Raw genomic sequence first — 12,587 nt, forward strand, 5'->3', positions numbered from 1 at the left:
GGCCGGGGGTCAGGAGTGGGGGGCACCAGCAGAGCTGGGGGGGCAAGGCCAGGGGTCAGGAGTGGGGGACATCGGCAGAGCTGGGGGGACAGGAGTGAGGGGCATCGGCAGAGCTGGGGGGGCAGGAGTGAGGGGCACTGGCAGAGCGGGGTGAGGGGCAAGGCCGGGGGTCAGGAGTGGGGGGCATCGGCAGAGCTGGGGGGGCAGGGCCAGGAGTGAGGGGCACCGGCAGAGCTGTGGGTGGCAGGGCCGGGAGGGGCACCAGCAGAGCTAGGGGGGCAGGGCTGGGGGTCAGGAGTGGGGGGCACTGGTGGGGAGGCTAGGGCTGGGAGTGAGGGGCACTGGCAGAGCGGGGGGAGGGGCAAGGCCAGGGGTCAGGAGTGGGGGGGCATCAGCAGAGCTGGGGGGGCAGGAGTGAGGGGCACCAGCAGAGCTGGGGGTGGCAGGGCCGGGAGTGAGGGGCACCGGCAGGGCTAGGTGGCGGCAGGGTCGGGGGTCAGGAGCACGGGGCATCGGCAGAGCTGGGGGGGGCAGGAGTGGGGTGCACTGACAGAGCTGGGGGCGGCAGGGCCGGGAGTGAGGGGCACCGGCAGGGCTAGGTGGCGGCAGGGTCGGGGGTCAGGAGCACGGGGCATCGGCAGAGCTGGGGGGGGCAGGAGTGGGGTGCACTGACAGAGCTGGGGGCGGCAGGGCCGGGAGTGAGGGGCACCGGCAGGGCTAGGTGGCGGCAGGGTCAGAGGTCCGGAGCAGGGGGCATCGGCAGAGCTGGGGGGGGCAGGAGTGGGGTGCACTGACAGAGCTGGGGGCGGCAGGGCCGGGAGTGAGGGGCACCGGCAGGGCTAGGTGGCGGCAGGGTCGGGGGTCAGGAGCAGGGGGCATCAGCAGAGCTGGGGGGGGCAGGAGTGGGGTGCACTGATAGAGCTGGGGGCGGCAGGGCCGGGAGTGAGGGGGCACTGGCAGAGCTACTAGCAGCATCCTGGGGCCAAGGGCTCCGGGCACCACCCCCTGGGAGCTGGGCGAGGCCAGAGGCAGGAGACGCCACCAAACCTTCCCCCTGGAACCAGCCTTTCTGTCCCACCCCCCCGGCCCCGACATCCCAAACAGCGAACCAGAGACTAACAGCAGAGCTTTCACCTCCCAATGGGAGCAGAGCCGGGGCCCTCAGGAGCCCCCAGGGACTTGGCTGTTGCTATCCATGTTAAGGGGTGGGGGCCCAGACACCAGGGTGATGGGCAGTAGGCTACGGCTCTGGACAGAAGCCCAACCCCAGCTGCCAGACGGCAGGTCAATGAGCCCCTTGACTCTGCTCCTCCCCTGCCTCCATGACACCCCCAACGTCTCCCAGGGCCCCTTGCCCGGGAGCAGCTGCCGTCCCCAGCACAGCAACGCAAGCGCTGCCCGCCTGGCATGGCCCAGGGCTCCCAGCCCTCAGCTCCTGGCTCCAACTTGAGGCCAAGCCCAGCTAGTTCAGTGGAAGGTGCAAGAAAATCTGCAGCCCAGGGAGAACCTGCCCCCCAAAGGAGTTTCTTCCTGCCCCTGCCAGTGGGACGATGGCTGGCGTCAGAGCTGTGCCGTGTGTTCACGTTCTCCCTGTAAAGATCCAGTTCTCTTCCTGCAGCCTGCTCTTCTGGCAGGGAGTCCCCCAGGCTATTGCACACTGTGTTTGGAGGCTAAGAAATCGCACCGAAGGAGTTCCTGTCCGCGTCAGGTGGCATGGGGCATACAGGACCAGTGGGGGCCAGACACTGTGGGCTGCGGGGGTCAGACGCCTGGGGGCCCGGAGGCAGTGGTCAGGACAGATGGGGCCTGTACCATAAACACAAAAAAATACAATTTTGCAGCCCCTGGAAGAGTTGACAATACTTTATTAGTGCCATATGCAAGTCAGGAGCAGACTGCAACACTAAAAATAGGCAGTTGAAATCATTCAGTTTCCACATACAAGGTTTTCTGTTTTTTTTTTTTTTAATAAAATTATAAAAAGTTTCACCATGGTTGTTTTTTAAATTATATATATTTTTCCTTTCTACAAAAGTCGTGATCTAACCTCACACCAAAGCTTTTCCTGCTTCTCTTTGAAATTCACTTGTAATTCCAAAAGACGAGAACTCATCCCCACCTGGCCGGGCCTTTGGCAAGAGAATTTTTCTTTTTAAAAAAAGAATGGGATTTTGTTTGTTCTCAGGACGATCTCAGCACTATCTGCAGGGCCAGGGGCTAGCCCCCAACCCTCGCCCTGCGGACGTGCAGCCTGGCAAAGCAGGTGGTTGTGGAGTTACTCACATGAAAGGCCACGTGCAGGACTTGCAGCTAAGCCAAGCACACGCACACCCGCTGCCCCCGCTGACTGCAGCACTGAAACAGGTTAGGGACAGACCATTGGGACAGTGCTCCCCAGCGTCCCCCCACATGCCCTGCCTGCATCCAGGGTTCTGGGATTTCAGTGACTAGTGCAATGCCTGGGGCAGACACGCTTTGCACCAGGGCAGCTTGTCCCAAGTTCAAACCAGGACAGACAGCACTGGTGCAAATGGTGTCCGTGCTGGGACCCACCTGGCCCTAGCACTGCCTTGGCCCAGAATGCTCTGTGGAGTGTCCTTTGCAAAGCTGGAAGGACCAAGATCCTGCCAGGTGCCTCTGGGTCCAGGCTCACTGGGTGCTGGGAACTGACATAAATGAAGGTTGACCCAGCGGCACGGCTCCCCTCATGCAGCTAAGGGCACTCTGAACACAGGGAAGCAGCAGAGGGGCGAGGGCCTGGCTGGAGCCCCTACAAGCCTGTAGCCAGGTTCAGCGCCTGCTGCCTCCAGCCATGTGGGGCCAGCCCAGCCAGTCGATTGTCTGGGGGCTGCTGCAAGTCCTTTAGAAAGTGAGGGGAGGAATGTCACAACTTCCCCGTCCTCCCGCCTGGCTGCCCCACTGAGTCTGACCACTGAACCCAGCTGGCAAATGCAGCGTTTTCCCCAGAGCAGCTCGTCCGCACAGGGTGCGGCTCAGCCCTGGGCTCAAACACCTGCTGCCTGGCCCACGGACAGTCCCAACCCCAGGGGCTCTGTCTGACCCTTCCCCAGGACGTCAGCGGTCTGCTGAGCCCAGAGCTGATGCTCCCACAGAGACACGCGGAATCCAGAGCTTTGTGTTAAAAAAATATTCTGTGCTTTATTTACTCAGCCATAGAAAAATAATGTAGAAGGGGAGGGAGGGCGTCTGAGGGGGGACCAGCAGCCTCTCACCCCCAGTCTGAGCCGCGCCTTGCCCTGACCCCAGCCGGGAGCCCCATTCCTCCTGCACACCAAGCAGTCGTGTCCTTCCTCTCAGGGTTTGTTAAACACCCCCCACCAGGCATGGGGGAAAGGCAGCTTCCCACCGGCTGAGCGGACACGGGCCAGGCAGGAACCAGGAGGAGAAAAGGGCCCTGGTGGGATGCCTTCCCAGCAAGCCACTCCTAAGGCGCAGATGCTGCTGCCTGGGCTGAGAAGAAAGAGTCTTTGCCCCCAGGTCTCTGTGCACACAAACAGGACCCAACGCACACACACATGCCCCCTGGGATGGGGGAGCTAGTAACAAAAGGAAAGAATTTGAACACGAAAGTCCTAGATGTGACAATTACTGCAAACAGACTCCCAGGCCCGCCCCCCCCGCTGAGAGGCCCCGGGCCCAAGGGCAGGGATCCGAGTCCAGTGGGTGCTGGGAACGCACGGGGCTCCAGGGATCTGCTGCATGGGGAAGAACAGCGCTGCAGAAGCGGGAAGCTGACGGCAGGCCTGAGTAACAGACAGGGAAACCATACAACAAGCCCACTGCCTTTAGTACACGGGGATAAACACCAAACAGCCAAGCGCAGCCATGGACACTGCAGCTGGCGCAGCAAAGCCCCCGGCTGAGCATCCCCCCCATGGGCCCATGCACAGAGACACGAACACAGGGCTGTTCTCCACGGGGCACGCTCCCCGGATCAGCTCCCAGGGTCACGGCTGCCGGGCCGGGCTGTACCACGGTGCAGGGTCACGACTGGCTGTGGGGGATCCACTGAGTGTCCATGGGCCGCCGGAGAAGCTCCTCCACGTGTCGCGCAACGTCCATCGTGTCGTCCAGGTCGAACTCACCCTCGGGATCCAGCACAGAGTCGGGGCTGAGAGATAGAGACAGGGTGAGCCTGGGGGAGGCATCGCAGAATAGCCACGCCGGGGGGCCGGGAGCAGTGTGCTCGAGCTAAACGCCTCCCCCCAGCACGGGGGAGCCCCTCGCCCCCAGAATGCAGCTCAGGGCCGGGGAAGGAGCAGCACCTACTTCTGTGGATAGACGTTGTAATGCGGCTGGGAGCACACAGCCGGTGACGGCGCCTGATCCATGTAGGTGACCGTTCCGGCGGTAGAATCCCCGGAGGCGCTGGCAAACCTGGAACAGACGAGGGGCCGGCGCGTCAGCCGGGCCATGGGGAGGGTGGGGCGAGGAGGCATTGCACTGCAGGGCAGGCTGCAGCTCTGCCTCAGCCTGCTGGTTCCTCTCCCTGGCTGCAATGGCAGATTCTATCCTGCTGGCCCCATCCCCCAGCTCGGCGCTTTGGCCTCTGGCTACTGACTGTAACTGAGGGGGCCGAGGGATTTCCCATGGGTCCAGTTCCTGGATCGATGCTGCGCTCAGCTCCGCCAGGGCCGGGGGTGGGGGTGGGGATAGGGGGAAGGAGGCCATGCCCACAGCTGTGCCGATGGTGCTTTCCACCCTCCCATGCGGTCCAGGGGAAGCCATGCCAGTGGGGATGGCCACAATCAGAACCAGCCTCGTCTGTGCAGATCCTGCTCGGCACACGCCAGCCCCTCCCAACTGCCCAGAAAACACCCCCTTGGCCAGTTTGCTTCTCAGGGGTGTTTTAAATCCGCCCTCTGTGGCACACACCCGGCACCAGAGCCAGGCTCCAGCCCTGTCACAGGATTCCAACACCAATCCCTTCCTCCTGCAGCCTGTGGGGCCAGCTGCTGGGCTGCCAGCGTGGAGCGCTCCTCCCCTGACCATCTGCTCTGCCCCTGTGTGAGCAACAGGGCAAGCAGCTCCCCTCCCACCCGGTGCCCCATCCCCTTGTAAGGCACAAAGCTGCGGAACAGACTCGAGGCTGGGACACTGGTTCAGAATCCGACATTTCCTCAGCAAGGGGTGATAACGGAGGGGCAGAGGGAGACACGGGCTGAGGACAGCACACAGACAGACGTGTATGCCCAGACGGACAGACAGATGCACGCCCAGATGGACTTACTCTGGCACTACTTGTTTGATCTGTGGCTTCACGTATCCATCCACGGCTTTAGCTACAGACAGGGCGAGAGAGAGGACACAGCGCTAAGGCACGGAAAGGCCAGGGGACATTCCAGGCACTGACCCGGTCGGCACAAGGGCTCCAATGAGCGAGACAGCCTGTCAGCGCTGTCGGGTTGGGGTCTCTGTGCCACAAGGCCAGACACCACTGAGAGGAACCGATCACTGCTAATGGGCCAGGCCCTCAGGGGTACGAGCTGGTGCCAGCTTCCACGGCCACAGAGCCTGAGCGTGTGTGCGGGGCAGGGTGAGCGGGGCCCAGGCCAGTGCAGAGCCCAGCGCTGAGAGCGACTCACAGAGAACCGGCGTGTAGTACTTGGAGAAGACCTCATCCTTGGGCCGGTCGGGGAACACGTAGATGAGGTAATTGAGGTCACCCAGGCGGTCGGCCAGCGAGCGGATGGAGAAGTCTCTGGTCGTGAAGGGCATGAGGTTCCAAAACATCCTCTCAGCTAGAAACGCAACAGCAGAGAGACGACTGTGAGACAGAGTCCGGCGCCGTGGGGCTCCCCGGTGCCACAGAGGGGCCTTAGAACAACGCTGCTCAAGTCAGGCCCTTGTGCGGTACACCTGGCCCCTAGGACTCAGGAATCGCCAGACTGGCTTCAAAATCATGAGACCTCCAATAAGAATCAACATCGGGTTCTTTTCTCCACCTTCTGGCTTTGAGCTTTAGGATTCCCTCCCTGCTTCCCCCAGGGCTGGAAACAGACTGTTTGTGTACACGAAAGGTTTGTCACAGAGTGTCGGGGAGTCAGGGCCCTGCACCCCTCTTCCTGAGATTCACGGTGTCTCTCAGCCAGCCAGCAAAACAGAAGGTTTATTGGACAGTAGGAATGTAGTCTACAGGAGAGCTTGTAGGCACAACCAGGACCCCTCAGTCAAGTCCTTCTGAGGGTTCTGGGAGCTTAGACCCCAGCCTGGGGTTCCCTGCGTTGCACCACCCAGCCCAAACTGAAACTAAGCAATTCCTCTCTTTGCTTTTTCCTCCCTCCCCTCTGCTACTCCTCTCCTTTGTTCAGTCTCCCAGGCAGAAGGTGTGATTTCTCCCCACCCCGCTCCTGGCTCAGGTTACAGCTCAGATAGATTCCTTCTCATCCCCAATGTAACTCCCGGGCAACATTCCCAGGTCAAATCTGCCCTGCTCCCTGCTCCGTTACAAGGTGAGATTCTCATGGAATCGCCTGAGCCCAGGACCTGGGGCTTTAAGAAAAAACCTCAAAGTATCACCAGACTTGCAATTCAAGTCCCGTGAGTTTCCCCACTGGCTCGTGCGGAGCGCCAGGGCTGCCACTGCATTCAGGGCGCGCAAACTCCTCTGACACGTTTCACCAGCGTATTTGTTTAAAATCTCAAGTTAATGAAAACAGCTTTTCTTCGTGCTCACTGACACCCCTGCAACACGTCTTCTGACACAACAGCTCCAGGGAGAGCCAGAAAGTGAAACTAACTAGAAACAAAAGTGAAAGGAAAACTCCTCTGCGATGGGCCAGGCTGAGCTGAGAGCCAGAGGCAGAGCAGAGCCCTGATGTTATTTCAAATTTAACATGGAGTCTAATTCGTTGGGAGACACACAGAGAAGGCCTCTGCTCTGGCTGTATTTTCAGGTAGGTCTCTCTAAACACAGCTCTTGTGACAAAACACCATTGGGAAGATTTACCATACTGCTCAGCACAGACCCGCTGCACAATGGACTGCCCTGGATTTCAGAAATGGGAAAAGAATCTTTGTGGCAGCCTGGAGCAACCTAGGTCTCGTGTTCTGAGCTAAAAAGAGAAAAGCCAAAGCTGCCCTTTCAAATGGCTATCCAGAGCTCCCAGCCGGGCAGCAGAGGCCTGCGTCCCCTAGCCAGTCGTGCTGGTATAGTTAACAGTGGCTGAGGTGAGACAGCAGGACAGGGCTTGCACCAGCACTGTCTGGTCCTGCATAGGAAGGGGGCTAAGCTCTCCTGGCATGAGGCACCTTTATCTGGCCTCCTGAAATGGGTAACAGATCAGCACAGCGCAGCCTCCAGGAACACAGCTGGCCTTCCAAGCAGGACGAGCCGGAGGCAGGAACTGCCCCAGCACGATGACTGGGTTTGCTCTGCACCACACACAGCTCACAGGCCATCAACTGACTCACACGCAAGGACTGAGCTGGCCCCATTTCAGCCCCAGGCACGGATCTGGTTCCATGCTGCCCCTGGCCCACCCTGACTCACGTGAGTCGAACTTCCAGGCGATGGTGATGCCCCCGATCTCAGAGTCACTGAACCGCAGCAGGAAGGTCCCATCCGGCTTGTTGATCAGCAGGTCGTGCGCTTGCTGCTTGTTGACGAAGCCCAGGATGGCCCTGGAGCACAGAGAAGGGGGTGAGGGGCTGGTGGTTGGGAGGGGGGAGGGCTGTGCTGTGCAGGCCGTTCCGGGAAGGAGGTTCTCACCCGTCATTCCAGTGAGGCTTAAGATGCTTCTTCAGCACCTCCATGACCCCGTCGAACCACTGCCAGAAGGTGTAATTCCTCCCTGGCAAGTTTTCCTGGGTAATAAAAAAAGACCCTGAGCGTCTTTGAGCCCAGCATGCCCTACGACAGCCGCTCCTGTCCCCCAGCCCCACTCTGGCCACAGGGAGAACTGGCTTGGCACCAGGGCATCACTCTGAACGCTGGCTGCGGGACAGGCACTGATACCGCGTTTCCCCCCCTTCAGCGCCAGGCACCCCATAAGTAGGCTCTGCTCCTAGGAGCAGCTGTGGGCACAGTCCTGCCAGGGCAGGCAAGCCTGGCATCTCCTGTGCGAGCCAGAGGGAGGGAGACAGGCAGGCAGCACAGTGGCACAGTGGAAGTGGGCCAGGCCCCTAAGCCAGAGGGTTACGGGTTGCCACCATCCCTGCCTGCTTCCTTGGGAGAGGAAGGCCATTCCAGCGCTAGCGGAGCTGAGTCCAGTGCCTGGCAGGAGGGTCCCGGGCTCTCGTCCCTCACCGTCTCTCAGCACCATTTGCTTCTTGCTCCTTCCCACCTGCGCGTGCTGTTCTGCAGTGAGATGCGCCTGCCAGCCTGTGCCAAAGGGATTCCTGGCTGGCAGCCCCGATGGGACAGCAAGTCTCCAGGCCAGGCTGCCCTGGCCAGAAGCCCGAGGGGATGCGCGCTGCTGCGGCATCTCACCAGTACCCACAAGTGATGCCACTCAGCTACTACAAGATCCCTTCCCCCGCCCCGCTGCCCTCCCGGCCCGGGCCCCGCTGGCAGGGTGGCGCGGCTCACCCTGTTGAACTGGGACCAGGAGACGGACATGGCGCTGTACTCCTCCAGCTGGGCACTGCTGCTGTTGAAAAGCTTCTGGGCCAAGAAGAGCAAGTTCTCCTTCGTCAGCCCCCGGCTGCTCTGCACCTCGGCCTTGAACTTCATGTTGAGCGCCTCGCACAGCTGGGGCCACAGCACCTTCTCGGGCACGGCGAACGGCACCCGGCCCTGCAGGAGGGGGCAGCGCCCGGGCTCAGGGGGTGCCAGCTGCACCCAGGCAGGGAACCCAGCGGGGGGGGCTCCAGCCCCCAGAGCAGCGCCCGGGCTCAGGGGGTGCCAGCTGCACCCAGGCAGGGAACCCAGCAGGGGCGGCTCCGGCCCCCGGAGCAGCGCCCGGGCTCAGGGGGTGCCAGCTGCACCTGGGCAAGGAACCCAGCGGGGGGGGGGGCCCCGGCCCTGGGAGCATCGCCCCCCCCCCGAGCGTCTGCCTCTCCTGGCACTCACCCCCCAACGCCCCCTCCAGCATCCCCCTCTGCCTCCCTCCCCCAGCACCCCCTACCCCTACCCCTCAGCTCCAGGGCCCCGTCCAGCATCCTCCTCAGCCACCCCCAGCGCCCCCTCCAGTGTCCCCCTCCACTTCCCTCCCCTTGCCCCTCACCCCCTAGGACCCCCCTCTGCCTACCCCATCACCCCCCACTCCCAGAGCTCCCCTCCTCCCCCCCAGAACTCCTGTCCCCATCCCTCAGCGCTCCCTGCACAGAGGCTGGCTGGGGCAGGAATGGGAGACTGCCCAGGCGAAAACACAGAGGGCTGCAGGAAGGAGCAGGTGAAGGGGACCTGCTGATGTGGGGGGGCCAAGGGCACTGCAGAAGGGGGGCAGGCCCCCCAGGTGTGGGGATCTCCTCCCCAGCGACGCTGGCTGCTCACCGGCTCGGCGAAGGCGTTATCCCAGAGCACGGTGGCCGTGGCGTTGTTGTCTTGGCTCCCATGCACGATCACCACCACGGGCAGGGACAGCGTCTGTGGGAACCGGCAGGGCCAGGCTGAGTGTGGGGCCGAGGTGGGGCTGGACCCAGCTCCGGTTCCTACCCTTCCTCCACGGCCGCTGGGCGAGTCTCCATCACACCAAGACCCCCTGTGCTCCGCGCCCCCATGCCCACCCCACGGACCCCGCGCACCCCAGGGCTCCCCCAGCTAGTGACTGAGGCTCAGGAATTCCTGTGTCCCTCCCTCAACCCAGAGACGCCAACACGGCCAAGCCTGATATCAGCCCCACGGGGGCTCCTAGGGCAGAGGTCCCAGCGCAGGGCCCAGAGCCAGGCAGCAGTGCTAGCGCAGGGTGTGACGAACTGGGAATGTTCTTAATGTTTGCTCTGAATACTATGTTGGTGCCTCAGTGTCCCCATGGCAGTTCTTAATATCTAGGTGGTGGAATAAAGGTGTGTGATTGCTGTAGAGCAAAGGGCCAGTGCACCTAAATGCCTGGCACTCTGTCTCCTAGCAACTGATGGCCTGGGCCCCTCCTCTGCAAAGGTGCCAACTGAAGGTGTTGGAGACAAAGGGATCAGGTGACCTCCTGGCCCAGGAAAGGAGCTCAGCAGAGAGGAGGGGCTGGAGGGGGGTGTTAGTCTGGAGCTGGCTGGAGATGAGGAGTGAAGGCAGACGTGGGGGGTCTGGCTCACTGCCCCCCAGAATGGACCTGGCCAAGGGGTCTGGTTCGCTGTATCTACAAGCTCTGTTTTAGACCCTGTTCCTGTCATCGAATAAACCTCTGTTTTTCTGGCTGGCTGAGAGTCACGTCTGACTGCAAAGTGGGGGTGCAGAACCCGGTGGCTTCCCCAGGACCCCGCTGGGGTGGACTCGCTGTGGGAAGCGCACGGAGGGGCAGAGGATGCTGAATGCTCCAAGGAGAGACCCAGGAGGTGAAGCCGTGGGAGCTTCTTGCCCTGAACAAGTCTGCTCCAAGGGAGAGGAGGCTCCCCAAAGTCCTGCCTGGCTTGGTGGGGAGCAGTTCCAGAGCATCACCCGGGGACTCCGTGACACAGGGCCCAGAGCCAGGCAGGCCCAGGGCAGCGGTGCCAGCGCAGGGCCCAGAGCCGGGCAGGGCCCAGGGCAGCGGTGCCAGCGCAGGGCCCAGAGCCGGGCAGGCCCAGGCAGCGGTGCCAGCGCAGGGCCCAGAGCCGGGCAGGGCCCAGGGCAGCGGTGCCAGCGCAGGGCCCAGAGCCGGGCAGGCCCAGGCAGCGGTGCCAGCGCAGGGCCCAGAGCCGGGCAGGCCCAGGCAGCGGTGCCAGCGCAGGGCCCAGAGCCGGGCAGGCCCAGGCAGCGGTGCCAGCGCAGGGCCCAGAGCCGGGCAGGCCCAGGCAGCGGTGCCAGCGCAGGGCCCAGAGCCGGGGAGGCCCAGGCAGCGGTGCCAGCGCAGGGCCCAGAGCCGGGGAGGCCCAGGCAGCGGTGCCAGCGCGGCACCAGCTTTACCTTGACCTGGAAGACCAGCTCGTTGCCGCCGACACTGAACTGCGACTCAAAGAGGATGGTGAACTTCTCCTCGGTCACCGACTCGGCGCCGCGCCGATCTGATCGCTTGATGCGCTTCAGGGACTGCGGGAGGCAGAGGAGAGCGTGAGAGGTGGCGGGGGGGCGGGGAGGCACAGGGGGGGGCAGCGCTGCAGCCCAGCTCTCACCATGTTCCTGAAGTGAGCACTCAGGGTGCCCGTGGCCTGGTGGTACTCCATCACGCAGCAGTTGTTCAGGATCTCCCCACTGCTCTCGCTGCAATGGGAAAGGCAGGTCAAGGGGGGCAGGCACCGGCCAGTGCCGACTGCCATGGGGCACTGGGGGTGGGGTTGGCAGGGCAGTGCCGACAGTCACCATGGGAGGCAGCTCCCTCTGGGCCCAGGGAACCCACTCACGGGCCTGGAGTTCAGCTACGGGCTCAGAGAACGGGCAGCAGCCCAGGGGGACATGGGGCCCCATGAGCCAACCAGGACGGGCAGGGGGTCTCCTGGGGATGGGACCCCACTGGTGTGTGGTTGACCCTCCCTCCGCTCAGCGATACCCCGGGGGTGAGAGGGGGCAGCTCCAGCCACACGCTGGGCTGGACTCTCCGGGGGATCCAGGGACGCAGAGAGAACAAGGAACCAGCCCCCCAGGACCCTGCCAGAGCCCCCTAGTCTCCCCAGGACCCGCGGGGCCAGCTGGGCATCTCCCAGGACCTGCCCTGGGCGCGGCGGGGGCGGGGGGCATTACTTGCGAGTGCTTTCATTCTTCAGCAGGGCCTTGGCTTGCTGCTCGCTGATGATGGTGGCCTTCACCTGGGGCGGGTTCATGTGCACATTCAGCTTCCCCCCCACCAGCAGCCGCACCGTGGCCGCGAACTTGGTCTGTGTCTTCAGCACCTGGGGGGGCTGCTTCTCGATGATGAAGGTGCTGGGGGGAGGAGCCAGCGTCACGGGCCTACGGCTGTGAGATGGGGCTGCGGGCTGTAGCTGTGACCGCCAGGTGTGGGGGTGGGGGTGGGGGGGGGACAGGGACGGACACTAGCACATCCCCACCCCGGCTCACAGCCCCTGCGCCCAGATCCCCCTTCCCAGCCCCCAGGCCAGGTCCCCTCCCGCCCAAAGCACTTGCCCCACGAGCCCCTTTCTCTTGCCACCTGCCCTGCAGTGCCAGCAGCATCCCCACCCGCCCCCGATCCAGCCGACCCCTTGCAACCCAGTTCTTGCCTGCCCAGGTCATAGCCTGAGCCTCGGCCTAACCGTGCCCCGAGCTCAGCCTCGGCCCCCCAGACCGTGTGGGGCAGACGGGCCCAGCCCAGCTCACATGGGGCAGACAAGCCCGGTCCAGCCTGGCTCTGCCCCCAGCGGTACCTGGTCACCAGGGCAGAGATGATGTCTGTGATGGTGCCGTTGAGCTCAGCCAGCATCTTCTCCACGGGCCCTGGGATGGGCAGCTGCTGGCACAGGTGCTCGGCCAGACGGATCTGCTGCCGGTTCTGCCAGATGATCTCGGCCAGCTTCTCACACCTGGGGCGAGGGGCCCCCGGGCCAGGTCAGTGCTCTGG

The 12,587-nt window shown here is 63.1% G+C and overlaps 1 protein-coding gene across 1 annotated transcript in view; it reads right to left on the reverse strand.

Annotated features, from left to right (window-relative positions):
* Positions 1 to 1,848: 1,848 nt before the first annotated feature.
* The window catches only part of LOC127040439 (signal transducer and activator of transcription 5B), a 39,775-nt gene continuing 29,036 nt past the window's right edge, over positions 1,849 to 12,587 (reverse strand). The window contains exons 8-19 of the mRNA XM_050934585.1: positions 12,394 to 12,549; positions 11,774 to 11,953; positions 11,209 to 11,296; positions 11,003 to 11,125; positions 9,458 to 9,550; positions 8,552 to 8,758; positions 7,733 to 7,827; positions 7,514 to 7,644; positions 5,607 to 5,762; positions 5,252 to 5,303; positions 4,291 to 4,398; positions 1,849 to 4,132 (exon numbers count right to left, since the gene is read on the reverse strand). Of these exons, the coding sequence (XP_050790542.1) occupies positions 4,006 to 4,132; positions 4,291 to 4,398; positions 5,252 to 5,303; positions 5,607 to 5,762; positions 7,514 to 7,644; positions 7,733 to 7,827; positions 8,552 to 8,758; positions 9,458 to 9,550; positions 11,003 to 11,125; positions 11,209 to 11,296; positions 11,774 to 11,953; positions 12,394 to 12,549 (1,516 nt within the window). The 3' untranslated portion in view covers positions 1,849 to 4,005. The remainder of the gene's footprint in view (positions 4,133 to 4,290; positions 4,399 to 5,251; positions 5,304 to 5,606; positions 5,763 to 7,513; positions 7,645 to 7,732; positions 7,828 to 8,551; positions 8,759 to 9,457; positions 9,551 to 11,002; positions 11,126 to 11,208; positions 11,297 to 11,773; positions 11,954 to 12,393; positions 12,550 to 12,587) is intronic.

Source organism: Gopherus flavomarginatus, chromosome 25 (genome assembly GCF_025201925.1).
Source record: "Gopherus flavomarginatus isolate rGopFla2 chromosome 25, rGopFla2.mat.asm, whole genome shotgun sequence".
Classification (NCBI taxonomy): Eukaryota; Metazoa; Chordata; order Testudines; family Testudinidae; genus Gopherus; species Gopherus flavomarginatus.